Source organism: Castor canadensis, chromosome 9, assembly GCF_047511655.1.
Source record: "Castor canadensis chromosome 9, mCasCan1.hap1v2, whole genome shotgun sequence".
Classification (NCBI taxonomy): Eukaryota; Metazoa; Chordata; class Mammalia; order Rodentia; family Castoridae; genus Castor; species Castor canadensis.
In genome coordinates this window covers 98,599,637-98,625,312 of record NC_133394.1, presented here as the reverse complement: position 1 = coordinate 98,625,312, position 25,676 = coordinate 98,599,637, and the positions used below count along the sequence as shown (strand labels likewise).

General features: G+C 33.7%; 1 protein-coding gene across 1 annotated transcript; it reads right to left on the bottom strand.

The window, feature by feature from the left end:
- Positions 1 to 8,797: 8,797 nt before the first annotated feature.
- Positions 8,798 to 14,091, bottom strand: Csn2 (casein beta). Its single transcript, XM_074041133.1, has 5 exons — positions 14,041 to 14,091; positions 13,120 to 13,167; positions 11,928 to 11,972; positions 10,075 to 10,608; positions 8,798 to 8,803 (listed from the first exon to the last, which is right to left on the bottom strand). Exons 1-5 carry the CDS (start codon positions 14,089 to 14,091, stop codon positions 8,798 to 8,800), a joined length of 684 nt encoding a protein of 227 aa, XP_073897234.1.
- Between the last annotated feature and the right edge of the window lie 11,585 nt (positions 14,092 to 25,676).

The following is a 25,676-nucleotide window of genomic DNA, read 5'->3' as shown; positions in this document are numbered from 1 at the left end:
GAAGAGATTGTCATGTAATTTACACAGACTTCATAGAAGTACTATACCTCTAGATAACATAAACAAGGGAAGAAAAAGAAGAGGGAATTCATGCTCAAGGTCTATTCCATCTCCTGCTTCCCAATACTCAAACTTACCCTTGTGTACGCCAAACAGTGCATTCCACAGTAGCATCCCCAGCCCCAACACCATGCCTGAGGAAACCAGATTTTATGCATCAGTATGAAATTTCATTCAAGTCCAGAAGCATTGAATAGGTGATTGGCATTGGTGAGGTCCTATCCATTGAGCAAAAGAAACAGGTAGGCAAAAGGCACTGAAGAAGAAGCACATTCTTTTAAATTTAGTATACATTGAAAGATTTAAAAAATAGTGAACATACATGCAGAAAAGTGCACACACCGGTGAATTATCACGAAGTATCCATTTGCCAGCTCCTGAGAGTACCCTCTTACATCCACACAACAACTAACTTACCAAAAACTAATTTTGGATAGATTCTAATAGAGTCCACTCATGGGACTTTGCAGTCTGTTATAGCTTATGTCTAGCTACTGTCATTCAAGGATTTTTATGTAAAATTCACCCCTATTGTTTTGTGTGGCAGGAGCTCATTCATGTTAATTGTAGTGTAATATTATAATTCATTGTATACCACAATACGTTTACCCAAAGCACTGTTAACTCTTTTTTAAAATTTTGATTATTAAGAAAAGTGCTGCTAATTTTAATTGAGCATACATATGCATTTATCTTGGATACTGACAGATTCTTTTTTTGACCAAACTATAGTCAGGCTCCTGAATCTTCTAACCACATCTGTGCACTTTCATGTAAAATCCAGTTTTAGCAAAAACCTTACTACCAACCTCTGCTCTCCATATTTGATCACCCTCAATTGTGATCATGTTCCTCATCCCCCAATATCTCCCAGGTGATACCTGGCCACACTGGCATGTCTTCAGCAAGAGTCCTGTTAGATTGGTTTTACCAGAATATCCATGACCCCTGATATTTTCTTTTTGCAGGTTTCCAACCACTTCCCCCAACTCTATGCCCTTGCTATTAATTCTCACTTGCTAGTTCTATATTTGGTTTGAAACCCAGTTTCGTCCGCCATCAGCAAAAGCTCTTTGCTGTGGTCCCTGTGTCTAATCTGAGTAGTTCTGAATAGTCTTCCTTACTCTGCTTTTATCACACATCTTTGGCTATTTTTTCTTTAACACTTTAACATTGCATATCTAAAGATAGAACTATTACTCACAAGATATATAGATGTTTATCTTTAACAAAGAGTAGCTGATATCTCCAAGGTACTTACACTGGTTGACATTTTAGTGAGCAGTTGCTAAGCATTTCTTTGGGTGTTGAGAGGATGAAATGATTTTTTTTTGTTATTGGAATTCTTTTCATTTTAGCTCCATGGTTGTGTCCTGTTATGATGGCTTTAATCTTCATTTGTCTGAGAACTAAGGATGTTAAGCATCTTTTCATACATGTATTGGCCATCAGGACACAGACACAGACTTAAACTGTTTAACTTATTTCAACAGAACATAAGACTGGTTATGTAGCTAGACTATACTTACATGACTAGTTTGTACCATTGTACTAGCATACAAAATATTTTATTGGCTGTATTTCTTACTGATCTGGATTTCTTCATATTTTTTATATATAAGCAGTTATGAGTATTGCAAATGTCTTCTCTTTGTGTCTGGCTTTCCTTTTTGTTTTCCCAATGGCTTCATGTAATGGTCACATAAGTTCTTCAATAGCCCAACAAAAGTCTTAGGGATTCTATCAATGTTCCTCATCTGGCAGGTCTCAAGACTACTTTTATATGCCCTGTCCTATAGTCAGTTTCTATGCCTCTAAGTTTCTGTTCTAGTAGTTGGCAAAAGGCTAGAGTTAACAAAGACATTACTATGGACACATTCTGGGGGCTTCCTTTCCTTTAACTCTTGTTCTTGCAAATACTTTCTTTCTTGCTATCTCTCCAATGTAACTTAATAAACTATGGCTGATTCTTTTTCATCTTTTTATTTTAAAAAATTATTGTTTCTGAAGAAATTCTGAAAAGTACATTGAATTACATAGAATTATGAGGTATTACTTTATGAGATTGGCTTTCTTTACTGAGTATAATTTCCTTAAGATCCCTCCGAGTTTTGTTACAGCTCATACTTCTTATAGTAAGTAGTAATCTGTGGTAAGAATGACCCATAATTTCTTCAACAACTCATCTCTTGAAGGATATTTAGGTATTTCCCATTTTGGACTATTCTGAATAAATCTACTATGAATAATTATGTACAAATTTCTACAAAAAAGTTTTCATTTCTCTTGAATAAATGTTCAATTATGGAATTATTGAGTATGTGGTTTTAAAGGAAACTGGCAAAATACTTTCCAGAGTGGCTATATTATTTTATGTTCCCACCAGCTATGAATATATGATCTATTTTCTCTACATCACTAGCACTTTGTGTAACTTTTTCATTTTACACTTTCTAATAGGTTTGTAGTGATAGTTCCTTGTAGTTTTAATGTGCATTGTATGGCTTACTAGTGATGTTGAAAATCTCCTTACGTGTTTATTTGCCATTTGTATATACTCTCAGGTGAAAAGTCTGATTATGTCCTTTGCTCATTTCCTAGTGGGTTGTTTATGCTTTTAATATTGAATTTTTAGTTACTTTAATAGTTCTAGATACAGATTTTTTTTTGTCAGATGCGTGGCTTGCAAACATTTCTACAGAGTCTCTATTTTGATTTTTTTTATCCTCTTAGGATATGCTGGAAAAGAATGTGTTTAATTTTGATGAGTCTTATTTATCAATTTCCCCACACACATTTTTTGACATTGCTAGGGTTTGAACTCAGAGTCTTGTGCTTACTAGGCAAGTATTCTACCACTTGAGCTATGTGCCCAATCCTTTTTGCTTTTGTTAATTTTCAAATAGCATCTTGCCACTTTTCTCTCAGACCTGCTTGGACCAAGGTCCTCTTATTTATACATCTGCATAGCTGAGATGACAATCCTGTACTACCATGCTCAACTTACTGCTTGAGATGGAGTCTCATCCATTGTTGTGTAGGGCATGAAGTTTAAATTGAGCCTCATATTTTGTCTGTGGAAGTTCATTTACCCAGCACACTATTTGTTGAAAAGTATGTACCTGTTCTGTCCAACTGCGTTTTCATCTTTCCCAAAAATTTTCTGGATATAATTGTATAGTTCAATTTCTGAGTTTTCCATTCACTTCCATTGGTCTTTATGTCTATCGGTCTATGAGTACCACACTTGTATAGTAAGCCTTCACATTTTGAATACTGATTCCTCCAATTTTCCTTCTTTTTCAAAATTGATTTGGCTATTCTAGGGACTTTCCTCTCCTATGTTAGTTTTAGAATAAGTTTGTCTATGTCTACAAAAGGAAATTACATAAAAACTTGAGATCTGGAAATAATTGATATCTTCATTCCATCAAGTCTCTGAACTCATGACCACAATACATCTGACAAATTACTTAAACATTCTTTGATTTTATTCATTAGAATTTTGTATTTTCATATACATATCCTGTACTCATTTGTTATATTTATGCTTAAGTGGTTCATATACTTGGAATAATTACAAATGGTGTTATGATATTTATTTTGGTTGATGGTATTTTATCTTGAAAATTTACTAGTTCAACAGTACTTCTGTAGATTCTGTGAGATTTTCTACCTAATCATATTGTCTACAAATAGACAATTTATATCTCTTATATTTCTAATTCTTGATATTTTTTGTGATTGCTAGAACTTTTACTATTCTAATGCTAGAAGAATGATGAGAATAAATAGCCTTTCTTTCTTCTGGATTTTAAAGGATTAAAGTCTTCAGTATTTCACCATTAAGTGAGATGTTAGTTCTAAGTTTTTATGTAAATGCTCCTTACAAGGCTGAAGAAGTATTCTTCTATTCCTAGTTTGAAGTGTTTTTTATCATGCATTGGTGCTAAAATTTGCCAAATCCCTTTTCTGTATAAATTGGTATGATCATTTGGTATTTTCCTTCAGCATTTTGATAATTGTCTATATTGATTAATTTCAAAGATTACAGAAGTTATATTTCCAGACTAATCTCCATTTGGTTGTGGTGTATTTGGAAATAAAATTTTTAATTTGAATTATTAATATTTTCTTGAGAGTTCTTGCATCTAACTTCAGAGAGATACTGGTTTCTGGTTTTCTTTGAAGTGCACATGTGTGTGTGCTGTTTTTTCTGAGTTTGGCATCAGAATAATAATGGATTCATGGAATATTATAGGAATAATTTCTTCCTTTTTATTTTGGCATTAATTTTATCTACCTATCTACCAATCTATCTATCTATCTAGATACTGTATCTTCGGTTGTAAGCTGGCCTGGAACTCACTGTGTGGCTCAGGCTAGCGATGAACTCATGAGTTCTGGGATTATAGGCATGAGCCAACATGTCCAGCTTCTGGCATTAAATTCTTGAGTGTTTGGTTAAAACTCTCCCATCTACTTTTGAGTAGCTTTAAAAAATCAATTTCTTTTTTAAATTTATTATATTTTATTTTTCATTTAATTTTGAATGCTCTTACAAATTATTTTCTTTCTATGAAGACAACATATATCCTATGGGATGTTCCCATGGTTACAATTATTTATGAGTTAAGTTTATTAAAAACCATGCCACACAGGAAAGACTCAAAATTATTTTAAGTGTTAAAGAAGGTTATAGCTAAGTTTTCATTAAAAATTCATATTTTATGACTGAAAGTATTGCACCCAAAACAAGGTTGATAGGAGAATAAAAAAGAGGACACTTTTTCAATACCATAACTTTGATGTTCTACCTGGTTGTTGCCCTTTGGATAGCAGGAACTGATAAGCTGTATAATTAGATGAGTGCTCTCACCAATAAAAGAGGTGCAGTAACATTTTTCATCTTTTCCATTATTGTACACTTAACTATGAAGCATGCACTCATTGGCATTCTAAGCACTTTTGATTGATTTACTATGTTAGTGAAATCTACAAATTATACATTCCAAAAGATAAGAGAGAATTAATGTTTTAGGAAAGTTTTTAGCATAGCTTTTCTTGCCAACATTAATTTTTTAGCATTAGTGTGCCTAAGTGTCCAGAAGCAAGTAAACATGAATAAATACAACTCAAATTGCTGATAATATTATTTTCCATTTAGTTAGTTCTGGACTGGCAGGTAATAGTTATTTTCCTTTTTTTTTTTGAGGAGGAGGTAGCTTTAGTGTGTAACAGAAGTGTGTCCATGTGCCTCTTTTCCTGACACAACTATCATGATTCCATGATCTGCATCTGTCACTTGGCTGGTGACTGGTGCTCAACACATTTTTAATTGTGCTGGGGTACATTGCAGCATTTACAAAAGTTCTTATGATATATCAAAATATCATACTTGAATTCACTCCCTGCATCATTCTCCTTTATCCCTCCATCCCCCCATTCCTGGAATAGTTTCGATAGGTCTAATTTTTCCATTTAAATGCATGTGTATACAGTATTTGCGCTATATTCATCCTCTTACACCCTTTCCCCATATCTCACCTACCAGTGGTACCAACCCCCCATAGTATTATGCACGTTGTTTATTTCTTCTTTTCTAGGTTCTGGTAGCTTGTAGCTACTAGTTAATAATTACATAGCAATTTTCTTTCAGGCAAGAATTTTATTTGTTTTATACACACTGATTTTTTTTAATTATCACAACCTTAAACACCAAACATTATTAATTCCATTTTAAAAGTGAAGTAACTGAGGTAGTAAAAGACAAAGTGATATAACCTAGGGCATATCTAAGTATGTTGGAGCTCATATTTAAACCTAGCAAGTATTACCACATAGCCCATGCTCTTAATCTCTCTACCACTCTATAGTCATGCCCTTAGAGAAAAAATAAAGTTTTGTGATCAAGTACTTTCAAGAGACTCATCCATGTCATGAGGCTAAGTAAGTGAGTGTTGAGTGCAGGATAAAATACCAATGATGCAGGCCAGTGTTGGATAGTATAAAATCTTGTAGGTAACTGATTTGAGGAAATCTATGCTTATTTTAAAAGGTCACTTGACTGTGGTGTAAGAAAGATCTACAGAAGGGGAAGTAAGAAATAGGTTAGGAAGAGATAATGATGATAAGTCAGTACAATTATTAATGTTGCAGGTACTGAGCATGCAACATTATGCAAAATTATGTAATGGAGAGATACATTACATAATTTCTAGGTTGAGACACATGACAGACAACTGACAAATAATGTGAAGGATATAATGAAGTACCATATACAGGGTGGCTTACAACAGGAGAAATTTATTATTTCACAGTTCTCAAGTCTAGGAGTCCAAATGAAGGCATCAAAAAATTCATGCTTTCTCTAAAGGATGTAGGAGAATATGTGTCCTATGCATTTCTCTTAACTTCTGGTGTTGCCAACATTTGCCATTCCTTGGCTTAAGAACAAATCACTTCAATCTTTGCCTCCATTGTCACAGACATTGTCCTATTTTTTGTCCCTGAATTTCTTCTCCTTTTCTTATTAAGATAAAAGTTGCATAGAAATAAGACTCAATACACTTCAGTATGTTCTCATCTTAACTTATTGTATATGCAATGACCCCAATTTCAGATAAAGTTATATTTTGAAGTTCTAGAAGGACAGAAATTGGACATTGTACAATCCTATGTATGGGGTGAAGAGAAGAGACTAAACAACAGTGACTCTTAAGTTTTCAGTTTGTATCACAGAGTTGACTGTAGGCTATTATTGATATGGCAAAGATTGACATATGAACAAGTCGGGTACTTAAATTCAGATGAAGAGTTGTGCTTGGTCTGGCTAGGTAAAAGACAGATATTAATTAGACACATATGTGGAGGTCAACAAAGCAGTTGAGTACATGAGTTTGTAGTTTCCAAAGTAAGATTGGATAGATATAGATATAGATATATATCCAATCTTAGATATATATGGATATATTTCTGAGGAGATATATATATATATATATATATATATATATATATATATATAAAATCTCCTCAGCATAAGGATGTATATAAAGCTGGTGAACTGAACAAGATCAGCCAGAGTAAGGCTAACACCGGGGATACTTCAAACCTTAGAGGTTTAAAAAAGTAGAAAATGACACAGAAGTAAAACTGAGAAGTGGCTAGTGAATTAAGAAGGAAACCAAGGCTTTGTAAGATATAATATTCCAAATGAAGAGAAGTATAATATTTCAAACAAGGATGACCAACTCTAGCAAATACCACTGATACAGGATAAAATAAACACAAATGAATGAGATGAAATCTGTGGTAACTGTAAAAACCGGTTTCCATGGGGTACAAAAAACTTGATTGGAATGAGTTAATTAGATAATAACACAAGACTGTATAAACAGAACCTAAACAACTGGGAGGAATTTGGAGTTATAGTAAAGATAATTTTTTCCTTCAAAGTTGTGAGATATTATATCATAAATTAGACTTTGCACCACGTTTATGTTAAAATGACACAAGGAAAACATTGGAGATATAGGGAAGATTAAATAATTGTTAGAGACAAATCATTGCAAAATTCAGGTGAATGAGATGAACTGTGTATGTGAAAGAGTTTGTATAGAAAGGTAATTCATCACAACAAAACAATACTCCACAGCTAGGGACACTGGTTATCAGGGTTTCACATGAATATTGCTTTCCTGGGCATTGCTGGCTAACACCTTGTCACCCAGTTCGTTCTGATTGTGACAGAACACTTTGATGCGCTAGTGTAAGCTTTGTCAGCGGTGCAGTCTCAGGGAATACCTAGCATGTTCTATGGAGTGTGATGATTATGTTACTAGGGTATTTTCAAAGCTTCCATAAAATTCCTTTCCCAGACTATTTTATAGATATGGTAATTGAAGCTCTGAGAGATTCTGTATCCACAGTAACACTTACCTGTCATGTGACAAGGTTGTGAAACAGATTTCACATGTGAAACTCTTCCTACTGTGACCACAAAATGTATTATCCAATACTGGATCCTTTTCACCATAAAGGGCATGAGTCCAATAATTGCACAGGGAAAATAAGTGTAAACCATGATTTTCTAGAATGTACTAGGCATATATCACAGTATTTCTTCCTCTCCTTTTGACATTTATTTAATCATAAGCTCAAAATATTTTATTAAATTTCAAGACATTCTTCCATGATTTTTTGTTTTTCTGTTGACAGAATCTTAGTATGTATCCCAGGCTAGCCTCAAACTCATAATTCTCCCACCTCAGCCTGCCAAGTGTTGGGATTACAGATGTATGCCACCATGCCCAGCTTATTCCATTATTATTTTTAATATCAATAATAACCTAAGATTAACATTAAAGAGGCTATCCTGGTTTGAAAATTATAATGAAGACATGACAACTTAAATATGCCTAAATGATTAATTTATTGAAATGACTGGAGAGGAAATAGGTTCTCAAAGAATAATAATAGGTTCAATTCCAAACACTATTTTATACACATTTTTGGTAAGTATTTCCAACTCAATATTGAACTTATATGTTCTAGCTGAATTACAATTTGGAAAGAGTAAAGAATTCATAAATCAAATTTCAAATTGAATGAATGTTATATAATATATAAAATAAATATTAGAATAAGGTACAAGTTTTTTTCATGAAGATTCATTCAAAAACATGATTTTCAGTAATATGATGCAAAGATAGAAAAGATGCCACATTTCCAGTCTCAGTCAATTCTGTGGAATAAAAAACAAACATAGAATTACTTTTGTTATATGATATAACTATTCATTTCTCCCCACTTGTAATTTTGCTGTGACTACCAAAAAGAAATTGTGTTGCAAATGCTCTTTGTTGTGCCTTTCCTTGTAGAAATACAAAGTTCCTATCAGGTCAAACATCAGAATACTTGAGATTGCCATCATGAAATTTCTAGTCTATCATGATCACAAAAGGCTTTCTATCTTAAAATCTCAAAACTATTTTCTCTCTTCTTTTGAGCCCTCATATCTGGACTCATTGATTTTATTTTGGTTCAGGAATTGAAAGGCAAGTTTAACTGAATTAAATACAAAGCTTATGAATCCTAAGCTAAAAATCATAGAGCAAGTTGGTCTTTAATAAAAGCTCAGAAAAAAGTAAAATAAAACCTGTCTTCTATTTTTTCTAAAAATGATGAGTATATAAACAACTGTTGAAAGCAGCCAGCCAAACCTATCAATAGCACATAAATATATTAAAAGATCCTTGCAACACAAACTATATAACTTAAGGTTGGTGCATATTAATAAATAATTAATATATGGGTAGAATTTGTTACTATCTTGGATTTGTTTAGAATAATGAAGTATAAAAAGATATAAACTATAAAACTAATCAGTCTAATCTCCAAACTCCTAAAACTTACCAAAAAATAAGGAGGAAGCAATAACTTTGAAATCCTCTTAGACCTTAAAAGTAAACCAATACAAGATAAATAAATATACAATTCACCTCTTGGCAAGAATACTAGCTTTGTGAATGTTCTAAGTAATAAAATAATCATCTCCAATCTTTTGCCTTCATGTACAGATAGCAAAAATAGATGTGAACTAGGGCATGTGGGGATGTGCACAAGGAAAACTTTAGACCTCAAGAAAAAAATGTCTTCTTTATACCAAACCCAATGAAATAATCAAATGTAATTCTGCCTTTAAAAAGCCTTAATCCTCTTTAAATCAGAGTTCTCAACAGACCAATTAAGTCAGAATCTCTGAAACCATTTGTTCCCAACAATCAGTTTCTTCATAGAAAATTAGAACAATTAGCGCAGACTCTGTGGGTAAGCCTCAGCATTGGCATTGGAATTTGGGTTGAAGGAGAAGATATCCTAGTACTTTTATTATAAGTTACTGTTAAGAATCACTGATCTAAATTATACCTTCATTCTTGCATTCTAGAGCCCACTTATTCTCCCATCATATATGCAACATGAGTGAAAGTGCAAAGTAAATAAATGTGGACTTACCACAACTCTGCTGTAAACTGAGTCAAGTGGTTGAGTCACAGGGGGCTGGTGGGTGAGGTCAAGCAGATCATGGTGTTGTAGAAGTTGTGGGACAAGCATGGCTCTCTCTTCTGGGACAAGGAAGGGAACCACTTGCTGGAGAAGAGACAGAGCTTGGGGATGAAGAAGATGTTGTTGGAACTGAAGTTGAAGCAAGGGAGTCTGAAGAAAAGACTTAGGGGTCTGGTGCACTGAGGGCTGGAGCAGGAGCTGAAGAAGTTGTTGATATTTGAGATTAGTGAAATCGGGGATTTGAGGGTTAAAGACAGGGAGCCCTGTTGAAGACTTAAGGAAGGGCATCTCTTTGTTCTTAAGAAGGATGGTGTCTTTAGCTTTGACTATTTCAGGCTCAAAAGCAGGCAGAAGAACAGGCACCATAGCAGGCTGAGGAATGGGCAGGATGCTTTGTGGCACAGTATAAGGAATGGGCTTAATGTCAGAATAGGCTAAAGGCTGTGACTGGATAAAAGGGTGGATTTTGTCCTGGAGTTCATCCTGAAAAAGAGAAAGAATATTACAGTCTATGACTCAGCAATAATTGTCATTGTGATGAATTAATCTTCTGCCTTTTGGACAACTATTATTGAGTAAAAGGTGAAAGAAGTTTTCACTAATGTTGCTTAAGAAATTATTGTGGGCTATGTGAAGAAAAATTAGGGATTTCTCCTTAACCCACATTGGTGAATCTACAGTCCAAAGAAAAATCAATGTTCAGGAATTTTTAAGAATATTTTCACATTTTCCTGAATCACCTGGATGCCTGTAACTACACACTTGACCTTCAAAGAGGACTGAATTTTCGACCTAAGTGTGTTGATAATAGATTAAATTTCTTTCGTTTAATAATGGAAATAATTTTTAAAAAGACTTAAAGGGACACCTCAAGGTTCTTTTTCATTTTAATGAAAAATCAGTTTTAATTTGTAATTAAATTCAGGGAGTCACTTGACATTGGCCAACTTGTAGCATCACTTTCCTTGATAAAAGATAGTTTTATTAGGTCTTTCAAGAGATACCAATTTTTTAATTTTAATTTGATGTACAAAATATTTCATAATCCATTTCAATAAGCAAGTTGAAATATTACAGTTAGATAAGTAAGATCATAAATGTTGTTTAATTGTAGAATTACATGTTATTCAAAAAAATCTTTGATTTTTTTTTAAGTAAGCTCTGGCACTTAATAACTGTTTAACATTGGCACACAATTGTTTACTCAATTGTTTTGTGACTCACTTCTCTCCTTTTTATAATGGAAATACTCTTAAGAGCATTCATTCAATAAATACTAATATAAAACCCACAAAATGTGAATGTAAACTCATTGAATATACACCAAATTCCAGTTCATTAACACTATCAGGTGGATATTCTTAAGAGTATTCTCAGTTTACAGAAATAAAAGAATGAAATACAGAAACTTGAGGCTGAGGTTATACAGCTGATAAGCAATCAGTTTTGGATTTGAACCCTATTGCTGCTATTCACGTTTATGGTCATATTCATCTTGAAAATAAGAAGAACATAACTCCCAATGTAGATGTGTTTGTGCTAATGTCCATTAATTAAAAACAGAAATGCTGTTAGTAACAGCATGAGATATTCATTCTCTATTATAGAAGTGGGCTATGATTGTTTAAAACATAATTATGTTTTCAAAAATATACTGACTTACCAATGTTTAATTTCTTATGCTGGTTTGTGGGATACACGGCATTTGTTTTGTTATCATCTTAGACTGAGCATATAGGTATTTGTGTAAGTCATTGTACTTCATAAGAACTTTAGAAGTATATCTATCACTAACAAGTTACCTCTCTTTGCTGCTGTTGCACATGTTTAGCCTTCTCAAGTTTCTGCTAAGAACAAATCATGCATTAGAAGTGCTGTCATCCATAAAAATCAAACATGGGAAAATTTGGGAATGTGTATATTTGAATATGAAAAATTTACCTTGCTGATTTGGGTAATAGATTCCTTCAGAAAAGTAAATAATAAAATTAGATTTAGTTTTTATTAATAATTCTTAATTTTCAATGTATATTAGAAAATGAAGGCATGTAATAGGTTACTGTGGTCCCCTTCACTTAATAACTTAGGATAATCTCTGAAACCTGCATTTAAACTATTCTGTATAACCTGTTTTGTAATAGAAAGATAAATGTAGTAAAGTAAGAACAGAAAATTAGTGAAGATTGTACAAAAAGAGGGATCTAAAAGATGCTAATTTCTCTCTATAGCCATGCTCCCATCTCTGATCATGAATGATGTCTATAACCATACCCCATTCTTTTTAAAAAAATCCTTGAAAAAACAGTATAATTTAACAGTTGATGCATTGAAGTGATCATTCATTCTTAGTTTACCTGTTAATGTGTTAATCTTCAAATAAACTATAATAAATAACTATTTTCCCCACAGATCTTATAACCTTTGTGAAGTAGCAAAGTATATTATTAACAACATTTGCTAAACAGATAGTAGCACACCCAAAAAGTGGTACTAGGGTAAATATCTAAGTGATTCTGCCTGGTAGATTTAGGACTACACTAAATTTCACTGGTTCTTATTTACTAAAATGAAAATTGTAATAACAAAGGGTGTCCTTTGATGTCTGCCTACTCACTACATTGCAAGCTGGTTGCTATCATTCCCATTCCAATCTTCAGTTTATACCAGAGCTCCTAGCCAATGTTGGATTCATAGACACCCAGAAATTATTAAAAGGGAACAAGTTCTTATTAGGGAGAACTCAAGAAAGAAAATAGAACTGTGTGATTCATTAAAAATGGGAAGGCAAAGTAAAATAATTTCAAGTATGAGCCAACTTGACAAATTTGAGAATCCTAAATCCCCTAAACATTTATTCTGTCAAATATATGTAAAGGAAATGTGCATCAGAACATATATCTCAGAACTTAGCTGCATTAGCTTAACTGCCATGATTTAACATAATAGATAGAAAGACAGCAACATATTTTACTATTCAAAATTTGGGAAGTTGACTCTGAAAGATTGTAGTCTTACCTCACTGTTTGAAAGGCTCTCTAAAGTCTGAAAAAAATTAACACCTAGTTAGTCTTCTAGATTGCCAGAGAATGTTGTTATTTTGTGGTTGGAAAATTTTTTCAAAAAAAAAGAAAGAGACCTTACCTCAGTGGAGACACTGACATCTTCCTTCTATAAAGAAAAAAATATCACTATTTTAGTATCTATGTGTAATTCATTATTAAAAGTGTTTCCTGTTATTTTTATGCCCTTTATACAGAGCTCTCTCTTTCATAAATTTGAAAACTAAAAGCTGCTCTTGTATGCCTTATAGAAACTTGGAAAGTAATTTTATTACCTGTTGCACTTATTAATTTTAATTGATATATTTCTATATTTTCTGAATTAAGAATAGTTTTGATTAGCAACTAAAAAGGAGTTACCTTAATTTCCATTAGATACTTTTTATTATCAGTATATTCATAGTATGATCATGATTATTGCCTATGTGCCCTTCCCTGGATATCTTTGGACAGACAAAAGTAGAATTTGGCCTGCTGCTCCAAGACACATCTGTTTTATCACCAGAATAAGATACATTTATCTAAGGTAAACGTACATGCAATTCTATTGCTTTAAAAGTATATTTATTTGCTGGTTCCTGTCCCTTTCTTTTTGTTTTATTACTAACTGGTTTGTTTGTTTTTCCTTTAGAGACTGGTGGCACACTGGTGTCAATATCAACAGCATCATGCTAGAGATTCTATAGTGGAGTGTTGAGACAATGGGTGAATGGTTTTCATAGAAGCTAAAAAGAAAAAAACCTGCTGAAATTCCTCATTATTTGTACACTAGAAAAATATTGGTGATATTATTCTGTATATGTAGGGAGATTGTCCTCTATACCGTAATTATTTAGGAATTTTCTTATGTACATACCTCCTTTGCAAGAGCAAGTGCCACAAGGCAGGCAAGGATAAGTACCTTCATGTTGATCAAGTCCTGGGAATGGGAGATGAAGGAATAGTAATAGATTAGTCCATCAGATGCATTTTGTTATTTAGGAAGGATTACTTTTTCTTTAAAAGAAATAAAAAATAAAATGTAATAAAAATGAATTTTAGAAAAAAATGGGAATAGAAGTTTCATAATATAACTAAAGTCAAAATCTCCTCTGGCTCCCTACTTCTAAATATCCAGATCAAAGTTCATTGCCAGCCATTCAGATTTTTTTTAGCCCACAGCTCTCCTTTACTTTTTTTTTAAAAAATCTCAATCACAATACTACTAGCTTTTTTTTTTAAAGGGATGAAAAGTTGTAAATATTTACAGAAAGATTTATTCATTCATTTGCTAAAAAATATTTATTGAGCACATTAATTGTCAGAGACTATGAGCCCAGATGAAGCTTTATTTGTGGTAGGGGGAACTGATCAAGACAATGTATACAGGGAAATCAATTTTTATTTCTCTTTGCTAAACTAAATTGTTGCCATGAATATTTAGTTTAATCCTGTCTTCAAAGTTCCAGTAAGACTGAGATTTTCACTTTAACAGTTTTTTTAGTTGTCCAGATGTCTATTGGGACTACAGATAAGTTTGTTTCTCCTCATTTGTTCCCATTATGCAGTCCTCTACATCCTTACTGCTCTAATAACATGTCTTTTCCATGAATTTGGAGACCACACACTATCATTCTCCTTTTCCTTCTATTAGAATGTGCTTACTGATTCCTTATGATTTAAACAAAGGTCAGATACTATTATCAACTCTCTACCCTTGGGCTACCTCTTCTTGCGAAATAAACACCAACATTTCTGACCAAAATATATTAAATGCCCTTCTTTCTTGCTTTTCCTACATTTCATATAATTTATCTTTAAGAATAATATCATTTGACAATCTTCATGCTAACATTTTTAAACTAAATTTCTAAACTAAAAACTGTTAGTGGAAAAAGTTTCTAATTTATCCACAAAATTCACTTTCCAATATTTGGAGGGTGAAAATAACTCTAGTAGTGAACACAATTTTTTTTAGATTTTTCTGAGGGATGTCACATAATTACTTATTAACTTTACTTTACCTAAAATCTCCATAAGTTTCCAAATAATTTTTCAGGGTTCTAAAAAACAATGCAGTTCTCTCTTACAGATTATCACATGTAGAGAGAATCCTATAATAGCTTCCATGGTTTATCCTTAGCACTTGCTATACCAGTTCTAATCCAGAACTCCATTATTGAGTGATATGCTGTAAATTACCTTTCTTTCAAATCATGTTTCCTTTGTTTTTGTTTTTAAGACATCTCTGAGCAATATAGAATTTTCTTAAATGTGGAAAACTTTTCATTTTAACTTAATTCCCGATTTTCATGTCTCTTTTTAATATTCTTTTGAAATGTTTTAAGCTAGATAATTAACTGGAAGGTGAAGGTTCTGGACAAGTTTGATAGATACACTCTTCTTCTAAAACATTGTGTATAAACATTCAAAGTAGAGCATGTCCCCAAACCACCCCTCCCCCATTTATTGATTTAACATGCTACCTCTAAACGCTACCTGTTGGATGAAGTTTTCCCAATAAATTTTCATCTCCCCATAATATAATTCAAATGCATTTGTTTTATGGCTGTCATGTTATACTAAACTGAAAGACTTACTTAAGAAATCAGTCATCAAAATGTCCTCTTAATACAGTTAACTAACCTTGTTTTTGTTACTATATTTTCTTAGAATCATGAAGCCTGTAGAGTTAATATACATTTTCCAAATCTTTCTAGGCATTTCCATCTTTTTAAAACTAATACCTTTTTAAATAGGCTTATTTCAAAGACTATTTGAAGCAAATATGTTCTTTCTATAGCTATCTGATTTGAAATAAATAATGAGGAGGAGATATATTGAATTTATATCTGAAATTCTTACCGTTTCTCCAAAGTAGAGGAGCAGAAGTGAAGGTGAAGCTGAGTAGATGATGGTCTGTCTGCTTTTGTGCCTGTATATATACTGTGTTTAATGAAATGCTAATTTTGTGGTTTGAAATAAATTCAAATGTGTGTTTTAATTCCAAGAAGTCCACATCATTAGAAAATGATTTCTGTCTATTATCTATCCCCAGAAATTCTGGAGAAAATTGTAACAAGAGAGTGATTCACAACTGAAAAGGAAATTTGTCCAGGAAATATGATTTTCCAATAACTTTAAATAATAACTAGAAAACAGTAGCACTCTGCCCTGCTCCCCACGTTACTGTGGGCATAATTAGGTTTATTAAGTCTATTAAGATCTCAGTTATGGAACAATTCTGGGGGTACAGCAGAGATACACAGAGATTCACACAGACAACAATCTCATGCTAATCTGAGCAGTCAATGCTCTATTCTGTTTTTTCTCTCCCTAGTTTTATAGAGAAAACCAAGACATATAAAGGTTAAGCAACTTGCCATATTGTTTGTTAATGGCCAATATATCATTTAAACACAAATCTGTGTGACTACATGTGACTCTATTTAATTATTTAAGTTCAAGAGCTCATGTACAACTCTCGTCAGATTTCGTTATAGCACTTACCTCTCAATGTAGTATTTTGTCTTCAATGTGCAGACTTCAGTTGCCTATTTAAGAAATAGGACTGAGTGCTGACTGTGGATTGGGGAACTTGTCATTATGGAACAATGACTTTAATTGGATCTTAAAAAATGAATAGAATTTTAAGACCTGATTAAATGGTAATAAAATATTTTGGCTGAAGAAATGCTCAAATTTTTAAAAGAGCAATTATCAACTTTGAAGATACATGGAAAGTACTGAGTCCAAGGAAATAGGAAATAATAGAGATTTTAAGTAAAGAAATATTATAAAATATTTTGGTTGTTATGAAAATAGCCAAACCATTTAATAAGTAAGGTGATCATATAATATTATTACAGTATTCTAGGATAGACATATGGATGATCTCAACTACAGAGGAGACACTGGGCATCTTAGACAATGGAAAGAAAAACTTACTAAAATATGAGAAACATGAAATTTTAGGGAAGTGAATACATTTTTTTTGACATAAATGCAGAAGATGGTGTCAAGAAAAAAAACTAAAACCCAGAGAGAAGCATGGTCTTGGCAGAAGTACCACAGTAGAGGCAGAGGAAGGCCTCAAAGTACTTGATTTGTGAACATTTACAAAACCATGTCCCAAGGCTTTGCCTATTTAGTGATTGATGTTCATAAAAGTATTCAACTACTTGTGTTTGATGCTACTCATCCTTGTAATCTTTTCTTCTTTTATTCGCTACCTTTAAGAGACAGATACACCTCTTAAGGTAAAAATGTATAATAAAAGACTAATTAATTATTCTTTTTCATAGTAAAACTTGCACTAATATCATGCAAGATCAATGGGGAAGATGGATACTCCTAATTATCACATATGTTTTATGTCACTTGGAAAACCCAAGTCAATGTCTATTGTCTATTGGAATTGTTCAAGTGATATTTAGTCTAAGATTATGTTCATACTGAACCAGGAGGAAGCCAAGAAAACAAATGATGAAATGCCTCCATTGGCCTAAGCCAAGGAAAAGCCTTGGCTTCCCAGGGTGCCTTTGTGTGTTAGCTCTGGATTGCCAAGGCCACAGGCAGCAAAGTATGATTTCTAAGAAAATGAACACAAAAGCAAGCATGCCTTTCCCATGCACCATTTCCTTTTCATTTTTCTCATATTGTGCAATAAATATAGAATTTCCTTGGAGCTCTCTCACCAATTTTGAAATATATTAACCAGTATACTTATAGATTGAACTGACCCAGAAAAGTTGGCAAAACCATGCTCAAGGAAAGCATTAACAATACATGAGAGTATGAGACTTTCCAATGAAAAATAGAGAAGCCAGAGATTGAAGATAAAACCAAGTGCTAGGAGCCAGTTAAGCATCAACATACAATGATAAATAAGGAACAAATTGCTATGTGGAGCAACCCAGGCTTTTACAACATAAGACTGGCCATGTTTGTTTGTTTGCTTGCTTTATTTCCATTTTTTAAAAAATTTTATTCATTTATTCATATGTGCATACATTGTTTGGATCATTTCTCTCTCATGCCCCCCACCCTCTCCCTCTCCCTCCCACCCCCCTTCACTTCCAGGCAGAAACTATTCTGCCCTTATCTCTGTTTTTGTTGAAGAGAAGACATAAGCAATAATAAGAGAGACAAAGTGTTTTTGCGACTTGAGATAAGGATAGCTATACAAAGAGATTCCTAGCATTGCTTCCATGTACAAATGTGTTACAACCCAAGTTCATTTATCTCTAACTGACCTTTACACTGGTTCCTGATCCCCTTCCCATATTACACTCTGTTGCCTTAAGGTTCCTGTATTAGCTACTCTGCAGTGGGGACATCAAACACTTTCATGTTTTGGGTTTCCTACCTATTCCCATACCTCTCGTATGTTCTCTCCCCTTGTCATGTGACCCAAGTCCAACAACATTGTTGCATTTGCCCTTGATTTAAAGTCTGCACATGAGGGAGAACATATGATTTTTGGTCTTCTGAGCCTGGCTAACCTCACTCAGAATGATGTTCTCCAGTTCCATCCATTTACTTGAGAATAATAAGATTTCCATTTTTAGTTAACAAATAGTAATTGTATATATTTATGTGGTAATGTTTCAGGATATACTGTATAATAATCACAATAAAACAATAGAATAATCCTCACCTCCAATAGATTTCCTTATGGTGAGAGCATTCAAAAACCTTGTTTCTTGCTATTTTGAAATATATAATATATTGTTATTATCTATAGTCCCTCTACTGTTCAAGAGAACATCAGAATTTATTCCTCCTATCTACCAGTAACTTTGTACTCACTGACCAGGTCCTTTCCCCCAAGCCCTATTATTCCCAACCTCTAGTAACTACTATTCTCCTCACTTCATGAGATTGATTTTGTTAGACTCTGCATGTAAGTGAGATGATGTTGTTTTTGTCTTTTTTATGTTTTATTTATTTTGCTTAAAATAATGTCCTCCAGGCTCATAAATTTTGACACAAATGACAGAATTTCATCCGTTTAGTGGATAAATAGTATTCCACTATATACTACATTTTCTTTGATCATGCATTTTTGGAATATTGGGATGACTCCATACCTTAGTTACTATAAATAATGCTGCAATAAATATGGGAGATGCACAACTATTTATTTGTATCTATGGACAATATGTAATAAAGACAGAAACATTTATAGCTACATGAAGACATTAGTTTTTATTGGCCAACATTTGTGCCAAAATTATTTAATAAACTGATAATGAATGCTAAAATTTTCTTAGCAAAGTAAAAATAAAACTGGACTCATGTCAAAAATGTTAATCGATCTGCTTGTTTAGTTTGCTAAGAAAATAATTTGTAAATATGAAATCATTCTATAGCTTAGATATCTTTTGATTTGATAGTTATGGAAGACTTTATCATCTTCATCACTATCATATAAGCAATTATCAGGGATTCTTAAAAGTTCTTATATCTGTGCTAGTTATTGTAAAATTAACATTTATGTTACCCTTATGCAATATGTAATATGTAATGGTGCATAACACAAGAGTTATTCCATAATCTTAGCATAGAATTCATCAAAAATGTCAATAGTGGTATTCTGAAACATATCCCTAAACAAAGGGTCATAACAAATATTCAATCTTTCATTTGATATTTTTTTGGTTTCCTTAAGCTTTTCCATTCAGAGAGAAGCGTAGTGGTTAATTTAGAATCTCACAGTCTTTCTCAGTAGCAGTTCTCACCTGACAGAGAATGGAAAACAAGATGTGAATGAATTCTCCTGAGAATGAACTCAGCTAGAAACATTTTAGAGCTAATTAATTACACTAAATGGATGATTTAGGGGTACGGTTGAGAAAGGCTAAATGATTCAATCACAACATACAAAAACATCTAAGCACATATGGCCATACAGGAAAAAGGTGACTTAAAACAGAAATGTATTTTGGAGTATCTAGATGGTCAAGATAGGTTCTAGGAAAAATTTACTTTGGCCAAGAAAACCTTGCATTTTAATAAATCCTTATTTCAAACCAATTGCTTAGGCATTATTCTTGATATGCCATTGCTAAGTCGGTAGTATTATTCTTCATCTTATAAATGAGGAACTCACCCTTTCATCTGCCGATAAATCTGATTGTCCTAAGAAGCTCCTTTCTATCCAACCATATATCCCTTTCAATGGTAGGAAAGTGCGAAGCAGAGCCTTTAAAATCCTGTGGACATTAATCATCCATATTTTAGAGAAAAATTACTGATGAGTTACCTTACCTTTCTGCTCCCTGTTCCCCACATCTTAAGAAGGTGTAGGTTGAATAGCTTCTCCATTTTCTGTTAATTTTTTCAAAAATTGGCAAAGAAAAGGATCATATATAACAGCTACATTTGATGCATACATGTATACAACCCTAAACTTTGTATACAATTATTTAGGAAAAAAATTCTTTAAAAAACACAAATTATTTTGTTGCCTTGTTATTCATGTTAAATATGTTATAAACTGAATACATGATATTTTTGAGTGTTAAAAAAAGAAAAATATCACAATTTCCCCTCATTGCTTCTGTAATCTCTTCAGGGAATAAGGGTATGAATGAAGAGTTAATTTCTAAATTCTCTTAAGTTGAAAAAGAGATGCCGACAGAATCATTGGAGTCAGTCAGAAACACAATTTCATCTTGTCCTGTTTTCAGTATCACAATCTAAATAAGTTTGCAATGACTTTAAACTCTTAAAATGTAATGCTGCAGGAAGTTTTCCCAACACACTGCAAGCTAACACTGTCAGCAGACTGTGGGACAGTTTTTGTCAAGTTCACATCTAACACTACTTAGCAATGCTTCTTAAATACAAAGATTGGTGTTTAACTGTTTCTTATTCAATTTCTTTGGAAATAAATATAAAATAGTTCTTTTCAGCTTTCACTTTAAAACAATAACCAAGCCATCTTAAGTGTTACTTCAATTAATACACCTCATATGAAAAAAATTACATCTTCCTTGCAAAATTTCAAATATTCTGCTCTTTAGCCATGACTGTAACAAGAACTTTTTTAAAGGAAGGAAAAATTGACTTGCTTCTAGTTGTAATCAGGTTTCTACAAGACAGGGATCATCTCTACATCCTGGCCTTTCTCAATATGCAATAGCAAGCAAATACAATTTCTTTACTGACCTGTCTAAATTATACAAATTTGTGGAATACCATTGTGATGGTTCCATACATTGTGTAATGTTCAAATTAAGACAAACTTACCTATCTCCTCAATTATCATCTTTTTATGGTGAAAATTAAATAGAAAGAAGGACCCTCATGGGGACAAGAGATGATGGATTTGCATGCCTTGATCCAAAAAACTTGTTACCTACCAAGAATTCCTCATCAAAAATATGCCCTCCCTTACCTTTTTATCACAAGAGGAAAAAATCCACCAGTGGCAGGATAATTCCATGATGTCTTCAAGGATGAACTGGACACTGCTTTGTATTTTAGATGGAAAAGTTTTCTTAAACCATGAGGAAGAGATTTTTTCTAAAAAATCCATCCTTACTATAGCAGGGAGGAGAATCAAAAGAAAACAGTCTAGGCCTGAGTCCTGATAAAGTAGCAGGGAGGTAGGGATGGCATAGCACAGAGATAAAACCTGAGAAATCTGAACATGTGGAAGGTCAGAGCACCAGGGAGGGTAAAGTCACGTAGCACTAGGATAAAGTAGGCAATAAAATTAAATATAACCATACATGGATTAGACCTTGCTTTTTGCTTCTGTAATCTGCTTGCAAGGATATATAAGGTGAGACCCCTTTGTTCTTGGGGCTCAGCCTTTGGGTATGAGTCCACCGAGTCTATGTTAGCACAATAAAACATTGCTTCCTGTTAATTACTTCCAGTCCCATATCTCATCTAGCAAACTCCTGCAACATTTCTTGGAGGCTCATTATCCAGGATTGCAGAGATGGTGAGTTATCACCTCCCTTGTCACTAGGGTACATCCTTCTGGACCGCCAGGAGGAGATAGCACCAGGTGCCAATGAATAGCTTGATCCGGGGGTCGGGGGGAGAGTCATCCTCCCAGTGAGTCTGGGTGAAGGCCTCAGATGCACAGCGGAACCCAGTGGGGCACAGGAAGGGAAGGGAGCACCACTCAGAAGACTGGTAAGAACCTGGGTTCAAATTCAGGCCTGCCCCAGGAGGCAGAAGGGTAGCTTGATCACCTCCCAATGGGACATCTTAGTAGCCACCATTTTGGGGGGTGAAACAGTGTTTCTCAGGTTCAGGGAGTTGGGTGGAAGTATGGTACTGTATGAGAGTATATGAAAATGCAAGCCAAGACACAGCACAGCTGCAAAGCAAGTAAGGAGTTCCTTCCCACACTTTGTCTGGCAAACTGGCAACAGGAGGAGATATACGGAAATCAGAGTAAAAACACTCCCTTGGAGTGTATGGTTAATAACTTTTAAAAGGGATTTAATGGAAACTATGGATTTAAGTTAACTCCTAACAAGATAAAGGTCTTTTGTGAAGAAGATTGGCCTGCTTTTGGTGTAGGATGGCCCCAAGAAGGGTCACTAGATCAAACATTGGTTAATGACATTGACAGAGTAATTGCAAAAGAAAAAAAAAAAACTAACACCCAGGAGAATGGGAAAAGACTTTGTTGTTTATTTAAGTTCAGGTAGCAATTTATTAGGCAGACTGAGGAGAAATCAGAGTCTTTCAGTCTTGAAGGGTAGCTTTGGTGCCCCAGTTTGCACATCTTCACCCAAAATGGGCATCCTGAAGGAGGACTGAGGCTCAGCACTGACTGAGCTCTTACAAAATTAACACATGAAGGATGAACTTGCACTGATACATAAGATCTGGTCGAACTTGAAAGAAAAGGAATGTTGCAGAAGGGTTGTGAATGTAAAGAGGGAGAAATGTAGGAATGGAAATGAAATTGGGATGAGGTCTTCATGGATGAAGTGAGGCAGGGGGGGAGAAAGAGAGGGAGGGGAGAAAAAGAGAGAGGAAGATGAAATAGAGGAAAAAATAAAATGTCATAAAATGTTTGGAGACAGAAAAGGAAGAAATGTTTAATAAACTCCTTCAGTTGAGTTTTTATGTCTTAAAAATAACAGGAAAATAGAAAAGAACTTAGGTTTATTAAAATATGCCAGAAATACTGAATTTGGTGGCACCTTTACTTCTAGGGAGCATAAATAGGGAGAACCTACCTAAAAGTGCAAAAAGAAAAGGAGCAACTTTGACTGTTGCTGGTAAAACTAAAACAAAAGCAAAACTGTTCCAAAAGGTTGGTGCAGTAAGCTTGGTCTGTTATTGAGACAGTCATGAGATGCTTATGCTTATGCTTATGATGGCCGGTCAGAATATGCATCCATCTAATGGTATGCTCACAGTGTGTGTGTTTGTGTATATATAAACATCTTCAAACTGGTTCTTAAAATACTGCTATAAAGTTAATATGATACTCAATGTAACAAAAAAAAAGCAGGGTATTTATTTTAAAGATATCTGTTATAAACTGTTTAGGCATTTAATACATAAATACGTAAACATCTTGAGAATGAATGGTTCTTATTATAGAGTCAATGTAAAAAATATTACTCTGCTCTGCTGCTACTTTTAAGAAAGCAGGTTATCAAATTTATTTCAATTAGGTCTCACTAAGATGCAGGCATTCAGGGGTTAACACTCTGGCTTAGACCAGAGGAGGAAAAAAAATTAAAAAAAAAAAAAAAAAAAAAACAGAAGAAGAAAAGGGGAACCACAGCCTGCAGCAAAAATCTTGGAATTTGGGTAAAGAAATGACCTTCACATGTTTCATTCTGCCATAAGTACTATCTGGAATTAAATTCTCTCTCTTATAATACATGGGTCTATTAACAAATGGGCTTTCTACAAATTGCTTTTATACAAAAATAACGCCAGGGTTGTTTTCTTTCTTTTTTTTTCATACAAATATAAGGCTTTAATTATTTTCAACAAGTAACATAATATTAAAGATATGATTCTTTAAATAAAAGGATAAAAAATACTTTAAAAAAGGATAAAGACAAGCTCCTCCAGGGGATACAAAATAAGTTGTCATAAAAAATGGAGCTTATAGATGCTTATGTAAAGGATTAACTAAAGTCCAGTTACAGTAAAGGTTTCATAAGGTCAAAATTTAATGTACTGATGTCAAACTAAAACTTAATTCTCTAAGCTCATAACAATAAGGCTATCTTTAAAATATTGTATTGTTCTTGATAACATTTACAAAAAAAATTGTCTTAAAATGGTTTTTGTTTTGTCAAGATAACTGTCAGGGAATTTTTGGTGCAATAAATTAAACCACAAATTTGGTAAAACCAGAGTTTATCAAAACAGAAAAATAAGAGGCAGCTGAGCACAGGGAATACTGCTGCACTGATATGAGAGTTAAAACAAATTTACTTATGTAAAATAAAAGTGCACCCTCCAGATAGAATTTTTAAAAGTAACCTCAAAAAGGAACACTATACTGGAAGTCAAGACTCAACAGAGTGAAGGTGTTAGTCCTACTCTTTCCACACATTGGATGGAGGGAATTTTTGCCCTGGGATGGCCAGGTTGGGCCTGTTATTTTAGGGGGACTCCATTGACTACAGGTTGAGGGATCCTGCTGTATGTCATGAGCCATTTGCTAATGTTAACAATCTGGGATGTGATCCCTTATCAATATCTGAGCCATGATTCTTGGCCATTGTGATTCCTAACTCCACAGTCCCCACAAATATTTACCTGTGATCTCTGGTGATTTTTGTCAGAGTTTCAACTACTAAAGTAATTGAGTCATGTTCATTTAAGAGTTTGTTTATGTCAGGGTTAACAAGAAGGACAGCCATGTTAAGGCTACATCCCTTCTGCCTTGCAGATGGCTTACCTCTATCTCCATGGATAGATGCCAAGGCCAGTTGGGCAGACAGTGACCAACTTATCTTTCTTGTATGCCCAGCAACAATATCCCTTAGTGACCTTCATGGTACTTTTCCACTAGCCCCCTATATCTAGCCCAATCCTGTGTATGGCAATGGGCCCTATCTCTCTTGCTGACGTCCCCCTCCACAGGGTTCCTGCCTGAACAATGAACCCTGTACTGTTGTTTGAGCCATCTCTCTGCCTCCTCCATACCTCTTATTTTCTAACAGTTTATATAAAATTTTCTAGATGACCTCATGGTTAAACAACTGTTGTTTTGGGTGATTCTAATACAATTAGTACACAATATGTGACTGTGGCTAGGCTATTTGGGTTTACTAAAACTGTTCTTTCTCCCTACAACTGATAAAAATCAAAGGTTTTACTTCAAAAACAACTAAACTAATATTTATATGTAACCTCTATAGAGCTATGATGCTGTTGCTGGTTCCTGTATATTAAACATATTTATGTTTTCAAGAATATCAAGTCTTCTAAAATACAAAATTTAGTTAAACACAGTAACAGAAAGTTAGTGGTACTGATATACTGTTCTGTTAGTTGCTAAAT